The 19,460-nt window shown below is 46.7% G+C and overlaps 2 protein-coding genes across 2 annotated transcripts in view; one reads left to right on the plus strand and one right to left on the minus strand.

The window, feature by feature from the left end:
- Positions 1 to 12,201: 12,201 nt before the first annotated feature.
- LOC138364312 (glycine-rich protein 1-like) lies at positions 12,202 to 16,939 on the minus strand. Its single transcript, XM_069323913.1, has 3 exons — positions 16,795 to 16,939; positions 12,719 to 13,266; positions 12,202 to 12,276 (listed from the first exon to the last, which is right to left on the minus strand). Exons 1-3 carry the CDS (start codon positions 16,937 to 16,939, stop codon positions 12,202 to 12,204), a joined length of 768 nt encoding a protein of 255 aa, XP_069180014.1.
- A 6-nt stretch (positions 16,940 to 16,945) lies between these two features.
- LOC123749522 (loricrin-like) overlaps positions 16,946 to 19,460 on the plus strand; it is a 32,088-nt gene continuing 29,573 nt past the window's right edge. The window contains exon 1 of the mRNA XM_045731617.2: positions 16,946 to 17,097. Within this exon, the coding sequence (XP_045587573.2) occupies positions 16,946 to 17,097 (152 nt within the window). The remainder of the gene's footprint in view (positions 17,098 to 19,460) is intronic.

Genomic DNA, 19,460 nt, shown 5'->3' on the forward strand with positions numbered 1-19,460 from the left:
AAAGTTGATCCAATTCTATATATGGATACTAAAATATGACAAGGAAAAAGAAGGCTGGGTAGCTTGCATTTTCCTTGACTATCAATAAGCATTTGACACTGTTTCTCACAAGAGACTGGTGAACAAGATGGAGAAGCAAGTTGGGATAATTAGTTAATTGGTAATTAACTGGCTAAAAGTCATAATCAGAAGCGAGAAATCCGTCAGAAGAATGTAACAACTGGTGCCCCTTAAACCTAGGTCTTGGAAACCCTTCTGTTCCAAATTAATATTAAATATTAATATTATACTCCGAATATTAATGTTCGACCCAAAAGAGTTAGCTAATACTCATTGTTTTCAGATAATACAAAGAACTCCCAGAGTTCTGTTTCCCCTGGAAACAGAGAAAAGACTATACCAAACAATACAATTAAAATTATGTTGGTTTTGGTACAAAAATTTTTGAATATATATACAAAATATGATAGACTGAACCACACAGAACTGGTAGGAGGCAGTATACATGTTTATCCCAGTCCAAAAGAAAAAGCTGGAAAGCTAAAGATGAGTCCATGGTTCAATTAGGCATGTAAGTAAGCAAAGAAATTTAGGATTAAGACGTGGAGAAACTGAAGAAATAAGAGAGAGACATCAGAGAGCGAGGAGAAAAATGTACCTCATTGCGAGAAGAGAAGCAGAGAGGCAGTATGAAAATGATATAGCAAATGAAGACAATGCCCAACCAGAACTACTACATAGCCCCATCAGAAAATAAACCACAATGAAAGAACAGGTGATGAAACTGAAAAAGGAAGAGGACAGACACACAAAGAATGACAAGGAGGTGTGTAATGAACTTAACACAATATTTCAGGAGGTCTTCACAACAATAGATCAAGGGGAAGTCCCTGAACTGAGAGGGGAGGAGGTAAGAAAAGAACATTTCTAAGAACTTGAAATTACAAGAAACCTTTACTGGTCAAGAGGCATCTGTTGAATGGGGAGATGACCAAGTTGTCAGACTTAACAATGTCTCCGTGGATACTAAAAGACGGTGCAGGAGGACTGTGTATGCCTCTATGGTGTACAATAAGACACTGTTCTACCAGATAGTTGGAAGACGGTAAACATATTGAATGATGATATGGTTATCTTCTTCCATTGTTTCTTGCCGCCGTCTGGGATCGAACCCAGGACCACAGGATCACAAGTCCAGCGTGCTGTCCGCTCGGCCGACCGGCTCCCCTGGTGGAGGAAGACTTTTCACACTTTCAAATGTGGATATGATAGAGCCCAAAAAGCTCAGGAACCTGTACATAAATTGATTGCCAGCTGAGCAGCTGAGAACCAGGACCAAAGAGCTGAAGCTCAACCTCCTAAGCACAACTAGGTGAGAACAAGCTGCCCTATCGTGGACCCTCCACTTTGAAAAAAACACAAGGAAACCCGAAAAGGTCCAGAAGTTTACGATAAGGCTCGTTCCAGAATTGCGAGGGATGGGATATGAAGAGAGACTGAACGAACTGAACCTGACTACACTAGAAAAGAGAAGAGAGGAGAGACATGATTGAGACATATAATATACATAAGGGATTGACAGAGAGGGAAAAAACTAAATTTTTAACATTAATTTCAATACAACAAGAGGGTATTGGTGGAAGCTTGAGACTCAGACGAATCATAGAGATGTTAAAAAATTTTCATTTAACGTAAGAGAAGGGAAAAACGGAATGAACTAAAGGGGCAGCTTGTGGGAGCAAACTCCAATCATAATTGTAAAAACAGATATGAGAGGGAAATAAGTCAGGTGTCATTGCATTAGATAAACAGACGGCTAGAAAAGTGGGGTCCAAGAGCTAATGTTCGATGCTCTAGACACAAGTAGGTGCCTGGACACACATACACACTAGGTGAGTACATACAATATTTACAGTCATACATCGCCAGTATTTTGATTAGAAAATACTGGCAACGCTTCACCGCTGTAGACAAAGGCTTCAATTCAGACTTGTATGAATATTCAGTCTCTTTTGTGTATGTCAGCACTGCAAATGTTCCCTGCTGAAATATACACAGACACATGTATGTACGTGTACTCGTTGAATTGTATTTACATAACTGTTATTGCAGTGGTTGAGTTTTAACTCTTGGGGCATGGCTCTCAATCTCCAGTTTACTGATGTACAAGCCTTTTGATATCTATGTGAAGCTGAGTGTTGAGTTCATCGTATGTCAAGTTTATTCCCTTGAAGATTTTGTATGTGGTGTTCATGTCTCCTTTGGATCTTCTCTCTAGAGAGAAGAACCAAACGAGACATGATTAACACATACAAAATTCTAGTTCAGTTCACTTTGTATATTGTCAGTTCATCTGACCCCCGCCTTGTGTGCTATTTCGACATGTTCGAACCCTGGGCAAGGAGGGAGCCGGTCGGCCGAGCGGACAGCACACGGGACTTGTGATCCTGTGGTCCTGGGTTCGATCCCAGGCGCCGGCGAGAAACAATGGGCAGAGTTTCTTTCACCCTATGCCCCTGTTACCTAGCAGTAAAAAATAGGTACCTGGGTGTTAGTCAGCTGTCACGGGCTACTTCCTGGGGGTGGAGGCCTGGTCGAGGACCGGGCCGCGGGGACACCAAAAAGCCCCGAAATCATCTCAAGATAACCTCAAGAAGGATGATCAACTGGGTATAGACCCTTAACTCTCCTCGCAGCACACACACACACACACACACACACACACACACACACACACACACACACACACACACACACACACACACACACACACACACACACACACACAAACACACACACACACACACACACAAGGTATGCAAGGAACTACAAAGAGAACAAGAACTACACTCTCTGACAAACACACATACCTCTCAGCATTATACGACAAAGAGTACTGGGAAGACGGGACACCACAATATCTTCAATATCTTGAGGTGTTTCCGGGGCTCAGCGTCCCCGCGGCCTGGTCGTTGACCAGGCCTCCTGGTTGCTAGAGTGATAAACCAGGCTGTTGGACGCGGCTGCTCGCAGCCTGACGTATGAGTCACAACCACCAGCGTAGCTCTCACCCTGTAACTATACTTAGGTAATTACACCTAGGTAATTACACACAGGGTGAGAATAACAAGGACTGAGAGTATAACTGAGATACAAGACAACAACACCAGATAACAACCTTATTGAAGTAAACAATAGTTCAGAGAGAATGCGGATTATTAAATCCAAAGTGACAGAGGCTGCAAGAAGTCAACAAGTCTTGAACTGTAGAAGTCAGGAGTTAGAAAGTTTGAGAGTTGGGAGGAGAGAGGGATTTTGGAGTTGATGGTACACGCTGGATGAAGGTGAAGGAAGAACACACACACAAATGTGTAAAAGCAGCTAAAACGTGAATTGAATTGGACCAAACTCAAGTTGGCGAATAGACTCATCATTTTAAAATCTAGATATTGTAGGACGGAAAATATCATGTTAAGGTGTAAGTTAAAGGATTGAACTTGGAGATAGTTCACAAGTGATTCCGCAATCTTGAATGAACAACAACCAATTGTGTGTTGTAAACCGGAAATTAGATAGTCCAGTGACCATAGTCCTTCGAGCCGAAGCAGAAATCCCTTAATCAACTTATCGCTGGTGACGCCATAAGCACCCAGGAAATGAACTAACCCGAGAAGGTCCATGAATATGCAACCGTCTAAATGGGGGATTCATATAGGTGTTTGTTGATATCGATAGTCTAGCTGGCTGGCGTCGCGAGCCACACATTCTAAGATCACGTGCCGGAGATGGGCATGGGCCCCTTCCACTAGCTGTAACAAGTGAGTTAATTATGAGAATATGAGAAATTATGAGTGCCAGAGTGGAGTGTGAGAGTGAGCTTTGTACCTCAGTTCGGCCCTGCTATATGAATCTATCATTAAAGTGACATACTCGAGTATATCTCTGAGTCGGTTGTATTGTTTCAAATGTAATATATGAAATGTCTTCATGGGCCAGTTCCATACAATGAGGCCGTTGTATACTGGGTTACCTCATGGTGTATGGGATGTCCATCTCCCATGTGTATGTTATGGGCATGTCACATGGGGAATACCACATTAAGGTGAGACTCAGAAGAGATTCAGACCTGTCAAAGACCCTCAAGCCGGCATAGTTGGCTCAGCTTGAGGTCGCCCCCAGATGCCTGTGGTGGGAAGTCAAGCGACCACCTGTGTCCCCCACTAACCCCCGGGTGATGCCCACCTAAGTAGGTGGTGCGAGCCTTCAGTGTATAGCCAGGAGAATGTGGTAAGAGTGCATTTGCAGTGCATAATGTAATGCAACAGAATGATGGGATGTGGTGTGGCTGGTTAATAAATCCACACCTTTCTGAAATCCACTGAAATTTAATGATATCTTCAGCAATTTCTTCAGTGAAATGAATGAAAATTAATGATATCTTCAGCAGCAGTTCCTTGGACTGCTGCTGACATAAACCATTGTCTCCTATTTTTTATGGTTTGACATAAACCATTCTCTCCTATTTTCCTATCTTCTTGCATTAATGGGAGGTAACAGCTGGTTCTCTCAGCTTCTACACCTAGCCAGAGGCTGAACCTTAGAGCTCGTTAACTGGTCCAGTAACTACGTCCCTCTATATCCTCAGCTCTACACTGGCTCTATACATAACACAACTATCCTGTGATACAATAGCAGCTCTTTTTTTAACCATTGAGCTGCTTCAGCAGTGACAATTGGAACACACTAAAGGGAGAGAGCTTAGGACGTCTCCTACATCCACAGCTTTAAGGCCACGTTCGATAAAGTGTTCGAATGTTAGAAATGTTAATAATAAAGCAAATGGAACATCACGAGAAAGCGAGGAATGGAGAGCTGGCCAGACATCCCTTCCGGGTAGTTAATCTTGGGGTAAGCGCTATTAGATAGGCATCACAACCACCACAACTACCTCCACAACCACAACCACCACCACCATCAACCAACAACCATCAACACACCCCGAACTTACCTCAGGAGTCACAAGGAGCGCGCTAGTCACTCTCTGATCCTCTGATAAAATGCTTCCAGTGAACACAGTCAGCTCCAATCCTCCTTGAATTGGCGCTAAGGCGATTATGTTTGAAAACGAGGCTTTAGATACCCGGGACTGGTGGTTCTTGTATATTTAATTCCTATGATTATGCATGTATGTATATGAGTCCCTCGCAGGTCGTTGTGTTGGGGAGCGGCGGAGGGAGAGAGACAGAGACAGAGAGAGAGAGAGACAGAGAGACAGAGAGACAGAGAGAGACAGAGAGAGAGAGAGAGAGACAGAGAGAGAGAGAGAGAGAGAGAGAGAGAGAGAGAGAGAGAGACAGAGAGACAGGGCTAGCAGTAACCACTGTAACATCTCAACATTGCAGTACACAAGTGCGTCATACACTTTTAAACAGACAAGGGGCCCTTCCTGTCCTCCTCCCCTGGTTTCATTAAATTCTGCTTCTCTCCCTTTTTCATCTTTACACTCCTGCTTCCCCGTTCTCTCACTCGTCCTCCCTTCCCTGTTCTCTTCCTTCCTGCCTCCCTTTCCTACTGCCTTCCACCTGATCTCTTTCTTGCCTTCTTTTACCGCAGCCTAATTACCTGCCTTCCTTACTCCCTGCCGCCTTCCTGATGAAGGAAGTGACCCTTTCTTCATCATTAAACTGCTGACTTCCTTCCTGCTGCCTCTCTTCCTTCCCTAGCCTTCTGCCAATCTCTCAGGCCCATCAAAATAATTTTATCGAAGTAAAGAAAGGAAAAACAAAAGATTTCACAACTACGACTGAAGTACAGCCTCCATATTGGAGACAATGTTGTGATGAATCTTAGTGACGATTAGGGTGGAGGCTTGATGACGTCCTGTGGCAGTGACAGCAGGTAACAAGGCCATTCCCGTGAGGCTGCACTCATCTGTGGCGAGATGAGACTGTGGTGGGCACTCCTGGCTTTAACCCACTCCGGGTTAAAGCCGGTCGGGGCCGAGCGGACAGCACGCTGGATTTGTGATTCTGTGGTCCTGGGTTCGATCCCAGGCGCCGGCGACTTACACTGGGCAGAGTTTCTTTCACCCTATGCCCCTGTTACCTAGCAGTAAAATAGGTAGCTGGGTGTTAGTCAGCTGTCACGGGCTGCTTCCTGGGGGTGGAGGCATGGTCGAGGACCGGGCCGCGGGGACACTAAAGCCCCGAAATCATCTCAAGATAACCTCAAGATAGCAACAATCTTATCCTCGTTATTTTATCATAGAATTACAGAAGGTTTGTTAGGCACGATTTCCCTGTCCAGAACCCATGTTGATGTTTGTTCACAAACTTAATGTTCTCCAGGTGTGCAACCAGTCGTAGCCTAATTATTCTTTCCAGTATTTTACAGGGGATGCTTGTCAGTGATACAGGTCTATAGTTAAGTGCCTCCTCCCTATCACCTTTCTTGAAGATCGGCACGACATTTGCCTTCTTCCAGCAACTGTGCAATTCTCCTGACATAAGTGACTCATTAAAGATCATTGCCAGAGGCACGCTGAGGGCCTGTGCTGCTTTTTTTAGTATCCACGGTAATACTTTGTCTGATCCAACTGCTTTAGTTGCATCTAGAGTTGTCAACTGTTTCATTACCTCCTCTGCTGTCACCTCTATATCTGATAGTCTTTCATCTAGGGTAACCCCTTCCAACAATGGGAGCTGCTCAGGCTCGGTAGTGAACACTCCATGGAAACTGGCATTCAGTGCCTCGCAGATTTCCTTGTCACTTTCAGTATATGCCCCCTCTGTCTTCCTTAGTCTTGTCACTTGGTCGTTCACCGACATTTTTCTTCTTATATGACTGTGTAGTAACTTAGGTTGTTTTTTCGCTTAGATTGCAATATCGTTCTCATAGTCCCTTTCCGATGTTCGTCTTATGTTAATGTAATCGTTCCTAGCTCTGTTGTATCTGATCCTGTTGTCCTCTGTTCTTTGTCTTCTGTACTTCCTCCACTCCCACCTGCTGGCCATTTTTGCTTCCTGACACTGTCTATTAAACCATGGGTTATTATATTCCTTCTTATTTTTTCCCTTTACCGTTGGTATAACTCTCTCTTCGGCCTCCTGGCATTTCTGTATGACTAGGTCCATCATATCTTGGACTGTTTTTCCTCTAATTTCTTCCTCCCACTGCACTTCACCCAGATAGTCCCTTATCCTCATATAGTCCCCTTTCCTGTAGTCAGCTCTCCTTTCCCAGATCTCTTGTCCCATGGTCATAAGTTTGAATTCCATCATGTAGTCAAAGACTAGGACACAATGGTCACTGGCCCCTAGAGGTATTTCATGCTCTAAATTCTCGATATCTTCTACGTTCTGGGTGAAAATCAGGTCTAATAGGCTCGGTGCATCTCCTCCTCTTTCCCTTGTGTCTTCCTTCACATGTTGTGTCAGGAAATTCCTGTCTATAACATCTACTAATTTTGCTCCCCACGTTTCGTCCCCTCCATGGGGATTCCTTGATTCCCAATTTATCTCTCCATGATTTAGGTCCCCCATGATCAGCAGCTTCGCTCTCATTCTGTGGGCTAGTGTTGCTGCCTTCTGCAGTTCATCTATACATGCTTTGTTGTTGTCATCATACTCCTGCCTAGGTCTTCTACTGTTTGGTGGGGGATTGTAGATTACCAAGATCACAATCTTCCTCCCATCTACTGTCAGAGTTCCATGTATGAAGCTTGTGCACTCATTGGTAACTCGATTTCCCAGGTCTTCAAAGTTCCATTTCCGCTTTATTAGGAGTGCCTCTCTCCCTCCCTGTCTCTGTGTCCTCTCTTTTCGTATCACCTGGTACCCTTCAGGAAATATTGCATCTGAGATCATGTAATTAATTTTAGTTTCCACAATTGCAACTATGTCAGGATCTGCTTCACTCACTCTTTCTTTTATCTCTTCTGCTTTATTAGATACCCCATCAGCATTGGTGTACCAAACCTTGAGATTCTTCATGGAAACTCTTGTACCAGAGTTCTCCCTTTCTCTGGGGGTCTGGGGGGATCTGGGGGGTGTCTGGGGGGTGACTGGGGGCAGGGGGGATCTGGGGGATGTGTGTGTGTGTGTGTGTGTGAAATTGTCAGGTGATAGATGCAGTTTGTCACATGGCGGGAGAGGCTGCGAGGGGGTGAGAGGGGGAGGGACATATGACCCACCAGCTAATGCCGTTACTGTTCACTCGAGTGCGGAACGCTCAAGAGTACGCAAGGGGCACAAGCAAAGCTGAGGGAGGGGTGAGCCACCCACTCCTGTTGCTACTACGCCCTAGTGCTTACCTCGGGTCTATATGGACATTATACGCTTCCCTCTAGAAGCAAGCTAGATGTGAGGGTGAAGGGGGGAGGGGGGGGTCCATTGTCACACACCATTTGATGGTGAGATGTCCCTACCGCCAACACGACGCGGTTTGATGGCTAACTAATCGACGTCTTTGATCACCACCAACACAGCTGGATTGGGTGAGAAAAAGTTAAACGGTTCTTTGGTTTACATAAAACAGTCATTCTTTAAGAAAAAATAATAACTCCACTGTCAAACGAAGAGAATGAGAATATGTTTACTAAAAACAATCTTCACTACACACTATCTTCACTAAGCATTATCATCACTAAAAAAAAAAATCATTTCAAAAAAACAATCTTTACTAAAAACAATCTTTACTAAAAACAATCTTCACTACACATGATCTTCACTAAAAAACAATCTTTACTAAAACAATCTTTACTACACACGATCTTCACTACACATAATCTTCACTAAAAACAATCTTCACTACACATAATCTTCACTAAAAACAATCTTCACTACACATAATCTTCACTAAAAAACAATCTTTACTAAGAAACAGTCTTTACTAAAAACAATCTTTACTAAGAAACAGTCTTTACTAAAAACAATCTTTACTAAGAAACAGTCTTTACTAAAAACAATCTTTACTAAAACACAATCTTCACTACACACTATCTTCACTAAAAAAAAAAATCTTCACTACACACTATATTCACTAAAAAACAATCTTTACTAAAACAATCTTCACCTCATACGATCTTTACTAAAAAAAAATACAATCTTCACTACACACACACACACACACACACACACACACACACACACACACACACACACAGAAAATTCAGAGGTATACCATCAGACTCGTCCCGGAACTGAGAGGTATGAGCTACGAGGAAAGGCTAAAGGAGCTAAACATCACATCTCTGGAAAACAGAAGAGTAAGGGGAGACATGATAACCACCTACAAAATTCTCAGGGGAATTGACAGGGTGGACAAAGACAAACTCTTCAGCACGGGTGGGACACGAACAAGGGGACACAGGTGGACGCTGAGTACCAACATGAGCCATAGAGACGTTAGAAAAAACCTTTTCAGTGTCAGAGTAGTTAACAGGTGGAATGCATTAGGCAGTGATGTGGTGGAGGCTGACTCCATACACAGTTTCAAGTGTAGATATGATAGAGCCCAATAGGCTCAGGAATCTGTACACCAGTTGATTGACGGTTGAGAGGCGGGACCAAAGAGCCAGAGCTCAACCCCCGCAAGCACAACTAGGTGAGTACAATGTTCACTACACACGATCTTAACTAAAAACAACCTCCACTCAATGGTCACTAAAACAACCTCCACTCAATGGTCACTAAAACAACCTCCACTCAATGGCCACTAAAACAACCTCCACTCAGTGGTCACTAAAACAAGATCCACTCAGTGGTCACTAAAACAAGCTCCACTCAGTGGTCACTAAAACAAGATCCACTCAGTGGTCACTAAAACAACCTCCACTCAATGGTCACTAAAACAACCTCCACTCAATGGTCACTAAAACAACCTCCACTCAATGGTCACTAAAACAACCTCCACTCAGTGGTCACTAAAACAACCTCCACTCAGTGGTCACTAAAACAAGCTCCACTCAGTGGTCACTAAAACAAGCTCCACTCAGTGGTCACTAAAACAACCTCCACTCAATGGTCACTAAAACAACCTCCACTCAATGGTCACTAAAACAACCTCCACTCAGTGGTCACTAAAACAACCTCCACTCAGTGGTCACTAAAACAACCTCCACTCAGTGGTCACTAAAACAACCTCCACTCAATGGTCACTAAAACAACCTCCACTCAGTGGTCACTAAAACAACCTCCACTCAATGGTCACTAAAACAACCTCCACTCAGTGGTCACTAAAACAACTTCCGCACAATGGTCACTAAAACAACCTCCACTCAATGGTCACTAAAACAACCTCCACTCAGTGGTCACTAAAACAACCTCCACTCAGTGGTCACTAAAACAACCTCCGCTCAATGGTCACTAAAACAACCTCCACTCAGTGGTCACTAAAACAACCTCCGCTCAGTGGTCACTAAAACAACCTCCACTCAATGGTCACTAAAACAACCTCCACTCAGTGGTCACTAAAACAACCTCCACTCAGTGGTCACTAAAACAAGATCCACTCAGTGGTCACTAAAACAAGCTCCACTCAGTGGTCACTAAAACAACCTCCACTCAATGGTCACTAAAACAACCTCCACTCAGTGGTCACTAAAACAACCTCCGCTCAATGGTCACTAAAACAACCTCCACTCAATGGTCACTAAAACAACCTCCACTCAGTGGTCACTAAAACAAGCTCCTCGAAGATCACAACAAAACAATGGAGCCTTGTTGATGAGTCTGGCTGAGCCTATTCACGATACCCTGACGATCACGATACTCTTCAGATCGGTAACACATCTCTCGCTGCCTCATTCACTCGTCCACTCCTGCGATGTATCACATTGTATCACATTGTATCACAAGGTGGATTTCCTGTGGATTTTCTTCACTGGAAATCCACCTTCAACAGCTGCTACTATGCAGGCATTTCTCTGCTAACATTCCAAGGAGGAAAGAACTCCTCTTGAGCTCACCACTTGCTAATTCTCGACGCATGAGTAACTGAGAGTGAAGGTTCCATAACCCGCCGGAGAACATTACAGTCCCAACAGTTAGGGGTGTGAACCTAACTATTCTGTACCAAGTAACCCCTAATACACAGACAAATAAGCCTAATTACAACAAAATACCAAGTTTCCTACATTAGTTCCACTCCCAATATTAACATAATCACATAACTGCTGCTGAGAATTACAGTCGGATTTCGAAAGATAAATACCTCATTCAAAATGAATTCTACTGCAAGGTCATTTATCTGTGTTGTGTTGGTGGTAATTTTTGTGGGATTACACCTGTGGCTGTAAGGCTGGGAAGGCTAAACGGCCACCCACCTCCGTCTACTGCGCGAGTAGACTCTGGCCTGGCGCAGTGAAAAGTCTAGAGTGTCTGCAATCGTAAGGAGGTTGGTAGCAGGAGTTCATTTGATCACACCTGAACCAGTCTGCGACTTAAATTTATTTTCTAATGAAGAACTGAGCCCATTGCTAAACTGGTCGCCTCTCGTAGGCCCCGTCATGAGATAACACCAGATGTCCCCGAAGGTGGAGGGCTTGAAGACCTTCCTGGAACTCGTGGGAGAAATTCCTGTCAGCGCTCCCATGACAGGCTGGTGGCCTCTGGCGCTCTTACTAGTTCTTACTGTTGGTATGATGATATTCATCTATCTTCAATGTCCAGACTCCTCTGTAACCTCTGTAGCTGTCGAGGACAACCCCACTGATACAACCGTAGTGGACTAGGGCAACCCCACTGATACAACCATCGTTGTCCAGCCCAACCCCGAACTCGCAAAAAGAACCCGACTGCCCAACTCTTTGACCGCCAGTGATGGTCATCTCTGCTTTACCGCCAGTGTGGATGAACCTCATCATGGCTCCTCCATCACTGATAATGATGGCGGCTCCACCAGTGATGGCGGCGGCTCCGCCAGTGATGGCGGCGGCTCCACCAGTGATGGCGGCGGCTCCACCAGTGATGGCGGCGGCTCCACAAGTGATGGCGGCAGCTCCACCAGTGATGGCGGCGGCTCCGCCAGTGATGGCGGCGGCTCCACCAGTGATGGCGGCGGCTCCACCAGTGATGGCGGCGGCTCCACCAGTGATGGCGGCGGCTCCACCAGTGATGGCGGCGGCTCCACCAGTGATGGGGGCGGCTCCACCAGTGATGGGGGCGGCTCCACCAGTGATGGCGGCTCCACCGGATCGTAATGTCAAGTGAGCTCCGTCGACACCACGGAAGAAGTTACCACTGTGCGAGCACCAATCTCGTGCGAGAGACGCATAATCTGTGGGCGGCAGAACAGAACATTAAAAATGCTCTAAAGTCGTTGTGGGGTGAAGATACGCGTGCCGGACAAGGGCGAGGCAGGCGACTATGTAGAGGTCACAGGCACTCCCGCCAATATCAGAGTAGCCCTGGAGAAGATTAACGTAATTGTAGGACTTACGAAAAGTACCAGTTCTCCAGAGACTACCCCAATCACCTCCAACCAAGACGTTGTGACCATGGCGGTACCCGTGCCTTTCAGCAATAGGTATGTTCTAGTGGGCAGGCAGCAAAAGCGTCTCAAGTAATTACAAGACTCCTGGCAAGTAAAAATAACCGTCCCCGGAGAAGACTAGCCGGACGAGGACGTGCAAGTGACCGGACCTCGTGATAATGTCATGAACGCCGTGGACAAAATTACCAAACTCGTCGGCAATTAATCACAATACACCGTAGCTTACCAGCACAGTCCCACTGATACAACCGTAGTTGTCCAGGACAACACCGAACACGCAAAAAGAACCCGACTGGCCGACTCTTTGACCACCAGTGATGACGGCAGCTCCACCAGTGATGGCGGCGGCTCCACCAGTGATGGCGGCGGCTCCACCAGTGATGGCGGAGGCTCCACCAATGATGGCGGCGGCTCCACCAATGATGGCGGCGGCTCCACCAATGATGGCGGCGGCTCCACCAATGATGGCGGCGGCTCCACCAATGATGGCGGCGGCTCCACCAATGATGGCGGCGGCTCCACCAGTGATGGCGGCGGCTCCACCAGTGATGGCGGCGGCTCCACCAGTGATGGCGGCGGCTCCACCAGTGATGGCGGCGGCTCCACCTGTGATGGCGGCGGCTCCACCAGTGATGGCGGCGGCTCCACCAGTGATGGCGGCGGCTCCACCAGTGATGGCGGCTCCACCGGATCGTAATGTCAAGTGAGCTCCGTCGACACCACGGAAGAAGTTACCACTGTGCGAGCACCAATCTCGTGCGAGAGACGCATAATCTGTGGGCGGCAGAACAGAACATTAAAAATGCTCTAAAGTCGTTGTGGGGTGAAGATACGCGTGCCGGACAAGGGCGAGGCAGGCGACTATGTAGAGGTCACAGGCACTCCCGCCAATATCAGAGTAGCCCTGGAGAAGATTAACGTAATTGTAGGACTTACGAAAAGTACCAGTTCTCCAGAGACTACCCCAATCACCTCCAACCAAGACGTTGTGACCATGGCGGTACCCGTGCCTTTCAGCAATAGGTATGTTCTAGTGGGCAGGCAGCAAAAGCGTCTCAAGTAATTACAAGACTCCTGGCAAGTAAAAATAACCGTCCCCGGAGAAGACTAGCCGGACGAGGACGTGCAAGTGACCGGACCTCGGGATAATGTCATGAACGCCGTGGACAAAATTACCAAACTCGTCGGCAACTTGCCGAAGTGAACACCATGTTCACGTCTATATCAACTGGTTGTCCAACACCCGACCTCCACCTCCACCCACTTTGATCAGGTAAGTCCCACCCTTGACCTCCCTTGACCTCGTATGGAGTGAGAGAGGAGGAAGAGTAGTGGTGGAGGCTGCAGACTCCACCACTGCCCCCTTCCTCCTTCTCTCATTCTGCATGAGACCAACCACTTGGACTGGACGGTAGAGCGACGGTCTCGCTTCATGCAGGTCGCCGTTCAATACCCGACCGTTCATAAGTGGTTGGGCACCATTTAGGGTGTCTTGTCTTGTGGGTGTCTTGTGGGTGTCTTGTCTTGTGGTGTCTTGTCTTGTGTTGTCTTGTTTTGTGGTGTCTTGTTTTGTGGTGTCTTGTCTTGTGGTGTCTTGTCTTGTGGTGTCTTGTCTTGTGGTGTCTTGTGGGTGTCTTGTCTTGTGGTGTCTTGTGGGTGTCTTGTCTTGTGGTGTCTTGTCTTGTGGTGTCTTGTCTTGTGGTGTCTTGTGGTGTCTTGTGGGTGTCTTGTCTTGTGGTGTCTTGTGGTGTCTTGTGGGTGTCTTGTCTTGTGGTGTCTTGTCTTGTGGTGTCTTGTGGTGTCTTTTCTTGTGGTGTCTTGTGGTGTCTTGTGGGTGTCTTGTGGTGTCTTGTCTTGTGGTGTCTTGTCTTGTGGTGTCTTGTCTTGTGAGTGTCTTGTCTTGTGGTGTCTTGTGGTGTATTGTGGGTGTCTTGTGGTGTCTTGTCTTGTGGTGTCTTGTCTTGTGGTGTCTTGTTTTGTGGTGTCTTGTCTTGTGGTGTCTTGTCTTGTGGGTGTCTTGTGGTGTCTTGTGGTGTCTTGTCTTGTGGGTGTCTTGTGGTGTCTTGTGGTGTCTTGTCTTGTGGGTGTCTTGTCTTGTGGTGTCTTGTCTTGTGGTGTCTTGTGGGTGTCTTGTCTTGTGGTGTCTTGTGGTGTCTTGTCTTGTGGTGTCTTGTGGGTGTCTTCTGGTGTCTTGTCTTGTGGGTGTCTTGTGGTGTCTTGTGGTGTCTTGTCTTGTGGTGTCTTGTTTTGTGGTGTCTTGTCTTGTGGGTGTCTTGTCTTGTGGTGTCTTGTGGGTGTCTTGTCTTGTGGGTGTCTTGTCTTGTGGTGTCTTGTCTTGTGGTGTCTTGTCTTGTGGGTGTCTTGTGGTGTCTTGTCTTGTGGGTGTCTTGTCTTGTGGGTGTCTTGTGGGTGTCTTGTGGTGTCTTGTGGTGTCTTGTCTTCTGGTGTCTTGTGGTGTCTTGTCTTGTGGTGTCATGTGGTGACTTGTCTTGTGGGTGTCTTGTCTTGTGGGTGTCTTGTGGTGTCTTGTCTTGTGGTGTCTTGTGGTGTCTTGTCTTGTGGTGTCTTCTCTTGTGGTGTCTTGTCTTGTGGTGTCTTGTCTTGTGGGTGTCTTGTCTTGTGGTGTCTTGTCTTGTGGTGTCTTTTCTTGTGGTGTCTTGTCTTGTGGGTGTCTTGTGGTGTCTTGTCTTATGGGTGTCTTGTGGTGTCTTGTCTTGTGGTGTCTTGTGGTGTCTTGTCTTGTGGTGTCTTGTGGTGTCTTGTCTTGTGGGTGTCTTGTGGTGTCTTGTCTTGTGGTGTCTTGTCTTGTGGTGTCTTGTGGGTGTCTTGTCTTGTGGTGTCTTGTGGGTGTCTTCTCTTGTGGTGTCTTGTCTTGTGGGTGTCTTGTGGTGTCTTGTCTTGTGGTGTCTTGTGGGTGTATTGTCTTGTGGTGTCTTGTGGGTGTCTTGTCTTGTGGTGTCTTGTCTTGTGGGTGTCTTGTCTTGTGGTGTCTTGTGGTGTCTTGTGGTGTCTTGTCTTGTGGTGTCTTGTCTTGTGGTGTTTTGTCTTGTGGTGTCTTGTCTTGTGGTGTCTTGTCTTGTGGTGTCTTGTCTTGTGGGTGTCTTGTCTTGTGGGTGTCTTGTCTTGTGGGTGTCTTGTCTTGTGGTGTCTTGTCGTGTGAGTGTCTTGTCTTGTGGGTGTCTTGTCTTGTGGTGTCTTGTCTTGTGAGTGTCTTGTCTTGTGGGTGTCTTGTCTTGTGGGTGTCTTGTCTTGTCGGTGTCTTGTGGTGTCTTGTCCTGTGGTGTCTTGTGGTGTCTTGTGGTGTCTTGTGGTGTCTTGTCTTGTGGTGTCTTGTCTTGTGGTGTCTTGTCTTGTGGGTGTCTTGTCTTGTGGGTGTCTTGTCTTGTGGTGTCTTGTCTTGTGGGTGTCTTGTCTTGTGGGTGTCTTGTCTTGTGGGTGTCTTGTCTTGTGGAGTCTTGTCTTGTGGGTGTCTTGTCTTGTGGTGTCTTGTCTTGTGGTGTCTTGTCTTGTGAGTGTCTTGTCTTGTGAGTGTCTTGTCTTGTGGGTGTCTTGTCTTGTGGGTGTCTTGTGGTGTCTTGTCTTGTGGTGTCTTGTCTTGTGGTGTCTTGTCTTGTCTTGTGGTGTCTTGTGGGTGTCTTGTGGTGTCTTGTCTTGTGGTGTCTTGTGGTGTCTTGTCTTATGGTGTCTTGTGGTGTCTTGTCTTGTGGTGTCTTGTCTTGTGGTGTCTTGTCTTGTGGTTTCTTGTCTTGTGGTGTCTTGTCTTGTGGGTGTCTTGTGGTGTCTTGTCTTGTGGTGTCTTGTCTTGTGGTGTCTTGTCTTGTGGGTGTCTTGTGGTGTCTTGTCTTGTGGTGTCTTGTCTTGTGGTGTCTTGTCTTGTGTTGTCTTGTGGGTGTCTTGTTTTGTGGTGTCTTGTCTTGTGGTGTCTTGTGGTGTGTTGTCTTGTGGGTGTCTTGTCTTGTGGGTGTCTTGTCTTGTGGGTGTCTTGTCTTGTGGGTGTCTTGTCTTGTGGTGTCTTGTGGTGTCTTGTCTTGTGGGTGTCTTGTCTTGTGGGTGTCTTGTGGGTGTCTTGTCTTGTGAGTGTCTTTGTAACAGTGCAAGTATTTTGCACTCTTTCATGTATAATTGTGAGTTGTAATTGTGTGTGCGTGTGAGTGTGTGTTGGTGAGGAGGCTGCGGTAGTGGAGGAGTGGACCGGCCTGGCTAGTACTATTGAACAAAGAAGCCCTGTTCTGGCTTGCGAGAGTACCAACCCTGGCTCGGCCAGAGAGATGGGTGGTAGTTTTCAGTTAGCGACCGCCTTACAGAGAGAAGGTGACCAGCCAGTCTTCCTCACCCTGACGGGTGACACTCCAGGCACCCTCAGGGTGTATCCGTCTGAGTTGTGAGGTAAGAGTGTCAGTAATGCATTGTCTTGATTGGGTGTCTTAGTGGTGACGAGCTGAACCATTTAGCCATGTATGGTGTGGGCGTGTATGATGTGGGCGTGTATGGTGTGGGCGTGTATGGTGTGGGCGTGTATGGTGTGGGCGTGTATGATGTGGGCGGGTATGGTGTGGGCGTGTATGGTGTGGGCGTGTATGATGTGGGCGTGTATGGTGTGGGCATGTATGGTGTGGGCGTGTATGGTGTGGGTGTTCCCCCCCCCCTTTAATTTGGTCAATATGGTGTTAAATAATAGAATGTCAGTGTTAAATATCAATTGCTAAAATTTGGAATAATGAAATAATTTGGTAATAAACATCTATGTGTAGAATAACAAACTTGACTTTTGTTCAGTCCTCTTTTTGAATCAATGTCCCCACAAGTGAGAGTTAAGGCTAGAGAGATATCTTGATGAACACGTGAGAGATAACTAAATTAAGCAGTGTTCCTGTCGCATTGTTTAAGTGGAAGTGAAGTTAGATTCAATGACAGGTGGTGGCAGCAAACATCAGAACATCTTAGTATAACATCATAGATAGAAACAAATCAGGCTATTCTCCCCTTTCTTTTTATTCCTCCTACATCACGCTACTCCTCCTCCTTCATTCTCTCCCTCCTGCCTCCCCTCTTCCCGTTCGCTTCCCGTTTTCTATGCCCGCTCGCCTTCTTCTCCACTTCAGTTCCTGCCTCAGCCTCCCCCATGTTCTATCCACCCATCCCTCCTCCTCTTTCCTCCTTCTACCTTTACTTCGCTTTACTTGACATTCACTACTACCATACAAATCATCCCCTTCCCCCCCCCCCCGGTTACATCTTGTCTTGTGGGTGTCTTGTGGTGTCTTGTGGTGTCTTGTGGTGTCTTGTGGTGTCTTGTGGTGTCTTGTGAGTGTCTTGTCTTGTGGTGTCTTGTCTTGTGGGGGTCTTGTGGTGTCTTGTCTTGTGGTGTCTTGTGGGTGTCTTGTGGTGTCTTGAGGTGTCTTGTGGTGTCTTGTGAGTGTCTTGTCTTGTGGTGTCTTGTGGGTGTCATGTCTTGTGGTGTCTTGTCTTGTGGGTGTCTTGTCTTGTGGTGTCTTGTCTTGTGGGTGTCTTGTCTTGTGGGTGTCTTGTCTTGTGGTGTTTTGTCTTGTGGGTGTCTTGTCTTGTGGGTGTCTTGTCTTGTGGTGTCTTGTCTTGTGGTGTCTTGTTGGTGTCTTGTCTTGTGGTGTCTTGTCTTGTGGGTGTCTTGTCATGTAGTGTCTTGTCTTGTGGTGTCTTGTTGGTGTCTTGTCTTGTGGTGTCTTGTCTTGTGGGTGTCTTGTCTTGTGGTGTCTTGTCTTGTGGGTGTCTTGTCTTGTGGTGTCTTGTGGGTGTCTTGTCTTGTGGTGTCTTGTGGTGTCTTGTCTTGTGGGTGTCTTGTCTTGTGGGTGTCTTGTCTTGTGGGTGTCTTGTCTTGTGGTGTCTTGTCTTGTGGTGTCTTGTCTTGTGGGTGTCTTGTCTTGTGGGTGTCTTGTCTTGTGGGTGTCTTGTCTTGTGGGTGTCTTGTCTTGTGGGTGTCTTGTCTTTTGGTGTCTTGTCTTGTGGGTGTCTTGTCTTGTGGGTGTCTTGTCTTGTGGTGTCTTGTCTTGTGAGTGTCTTGTCTTGTGGTGTCTTGTCTTGTGGGTGTCTTGTCTTGTGGTGTCTTGTCTTGTGGTGTCTTGTGGTGTCTTGTCTTGTGGTGTCTTGTCTTGTGAGTGTCTTGTCTAGTGGTGTCTTGTCTTGTGGGTGTCTTGTCTTGTGGTGTCTTGTCTTGTGGTGTCTTGTCTTGTGGTGTCTTGTCTTGTGGTGTCTTGTCTTGTGGTGTCTTGTCTTGTGGTGTCTTGTCTTGTGGTGTCTTGTCTTGTGGGTGTCTTGTATTGTGGTGTCTTGTCCTGTGGGTGTCTTGTCTTGTGGTGTCTTGTCTTGTGGTTCTCTTGTCTTGTGGGTGTCTTGTCTTGTGGTGTCTTGTCTTGTGGTGTCTTGTCTTGTGGGTGTCTTGTCTTGTGGGTGTCTTGTCTTGTGGTGTCTTGTCTTGTGGGTGTCTTGCGGTGTCTTGTCTTGTGGGTGTCTTGTCTTGAGGTGTCTTGTCTTGTGGTTCTCTTGTCTTGTGGGTGTCTTGTGGTGTCTTGTCTTGTGGGTGTCTTGTGGTGTCTTGTCTTGTGGTGTCTTGTCTTGTGGGTGTCTTGTGGTGTCTTGTCTTGTGGGTGTCTTGTCTTGTGGGTGTCTTGTGGGTGTCTTGTGGTGTCATGTGAGTGTCTTGTGGGTGTCTTGTGGTGTCTTGTCTTGTGGGTGTCATTTCTTGTGGGTGTCTTGTGGGTGTCTTGTGGGTGTCTTGTGGTGTCTTGTGGTGTCTTGTGGTGTCTTGTGGTGTCTTGTCTTGTGAGTGTCATGTCTTGTGGGTGTCTTGTCTTGTGGGTGTCTTGTGGGTGTCTTGTGGGTGTCTTGTGGGTGTCTTGTGGGTGTCTTGTGGGTGTCTTGTGGTGTCTTGTGGTGTCTTGTCTTGTGGTGTCTTGTCTTGTGGTGTCTTGTGGGTGTCTTGTGGTGTCTTGTCT

The sequence above is a fragment of the Procambarus clarkii genome, chromosome 13, assembly GCF_040958095.1.
Source record: "Procambarus clarkii isolate CNS0578487 chromosome 13, FALCON_Pclarkii_2.0, whole genome shotgun sequence".
Taxonomy (NCBI): domain Eukaryota; kingdom Metazoa; phylum Arthropoda; class Malacostraca; order Decapoda; family Cambaridae; genus Procambarus; species Procambarus clarkii.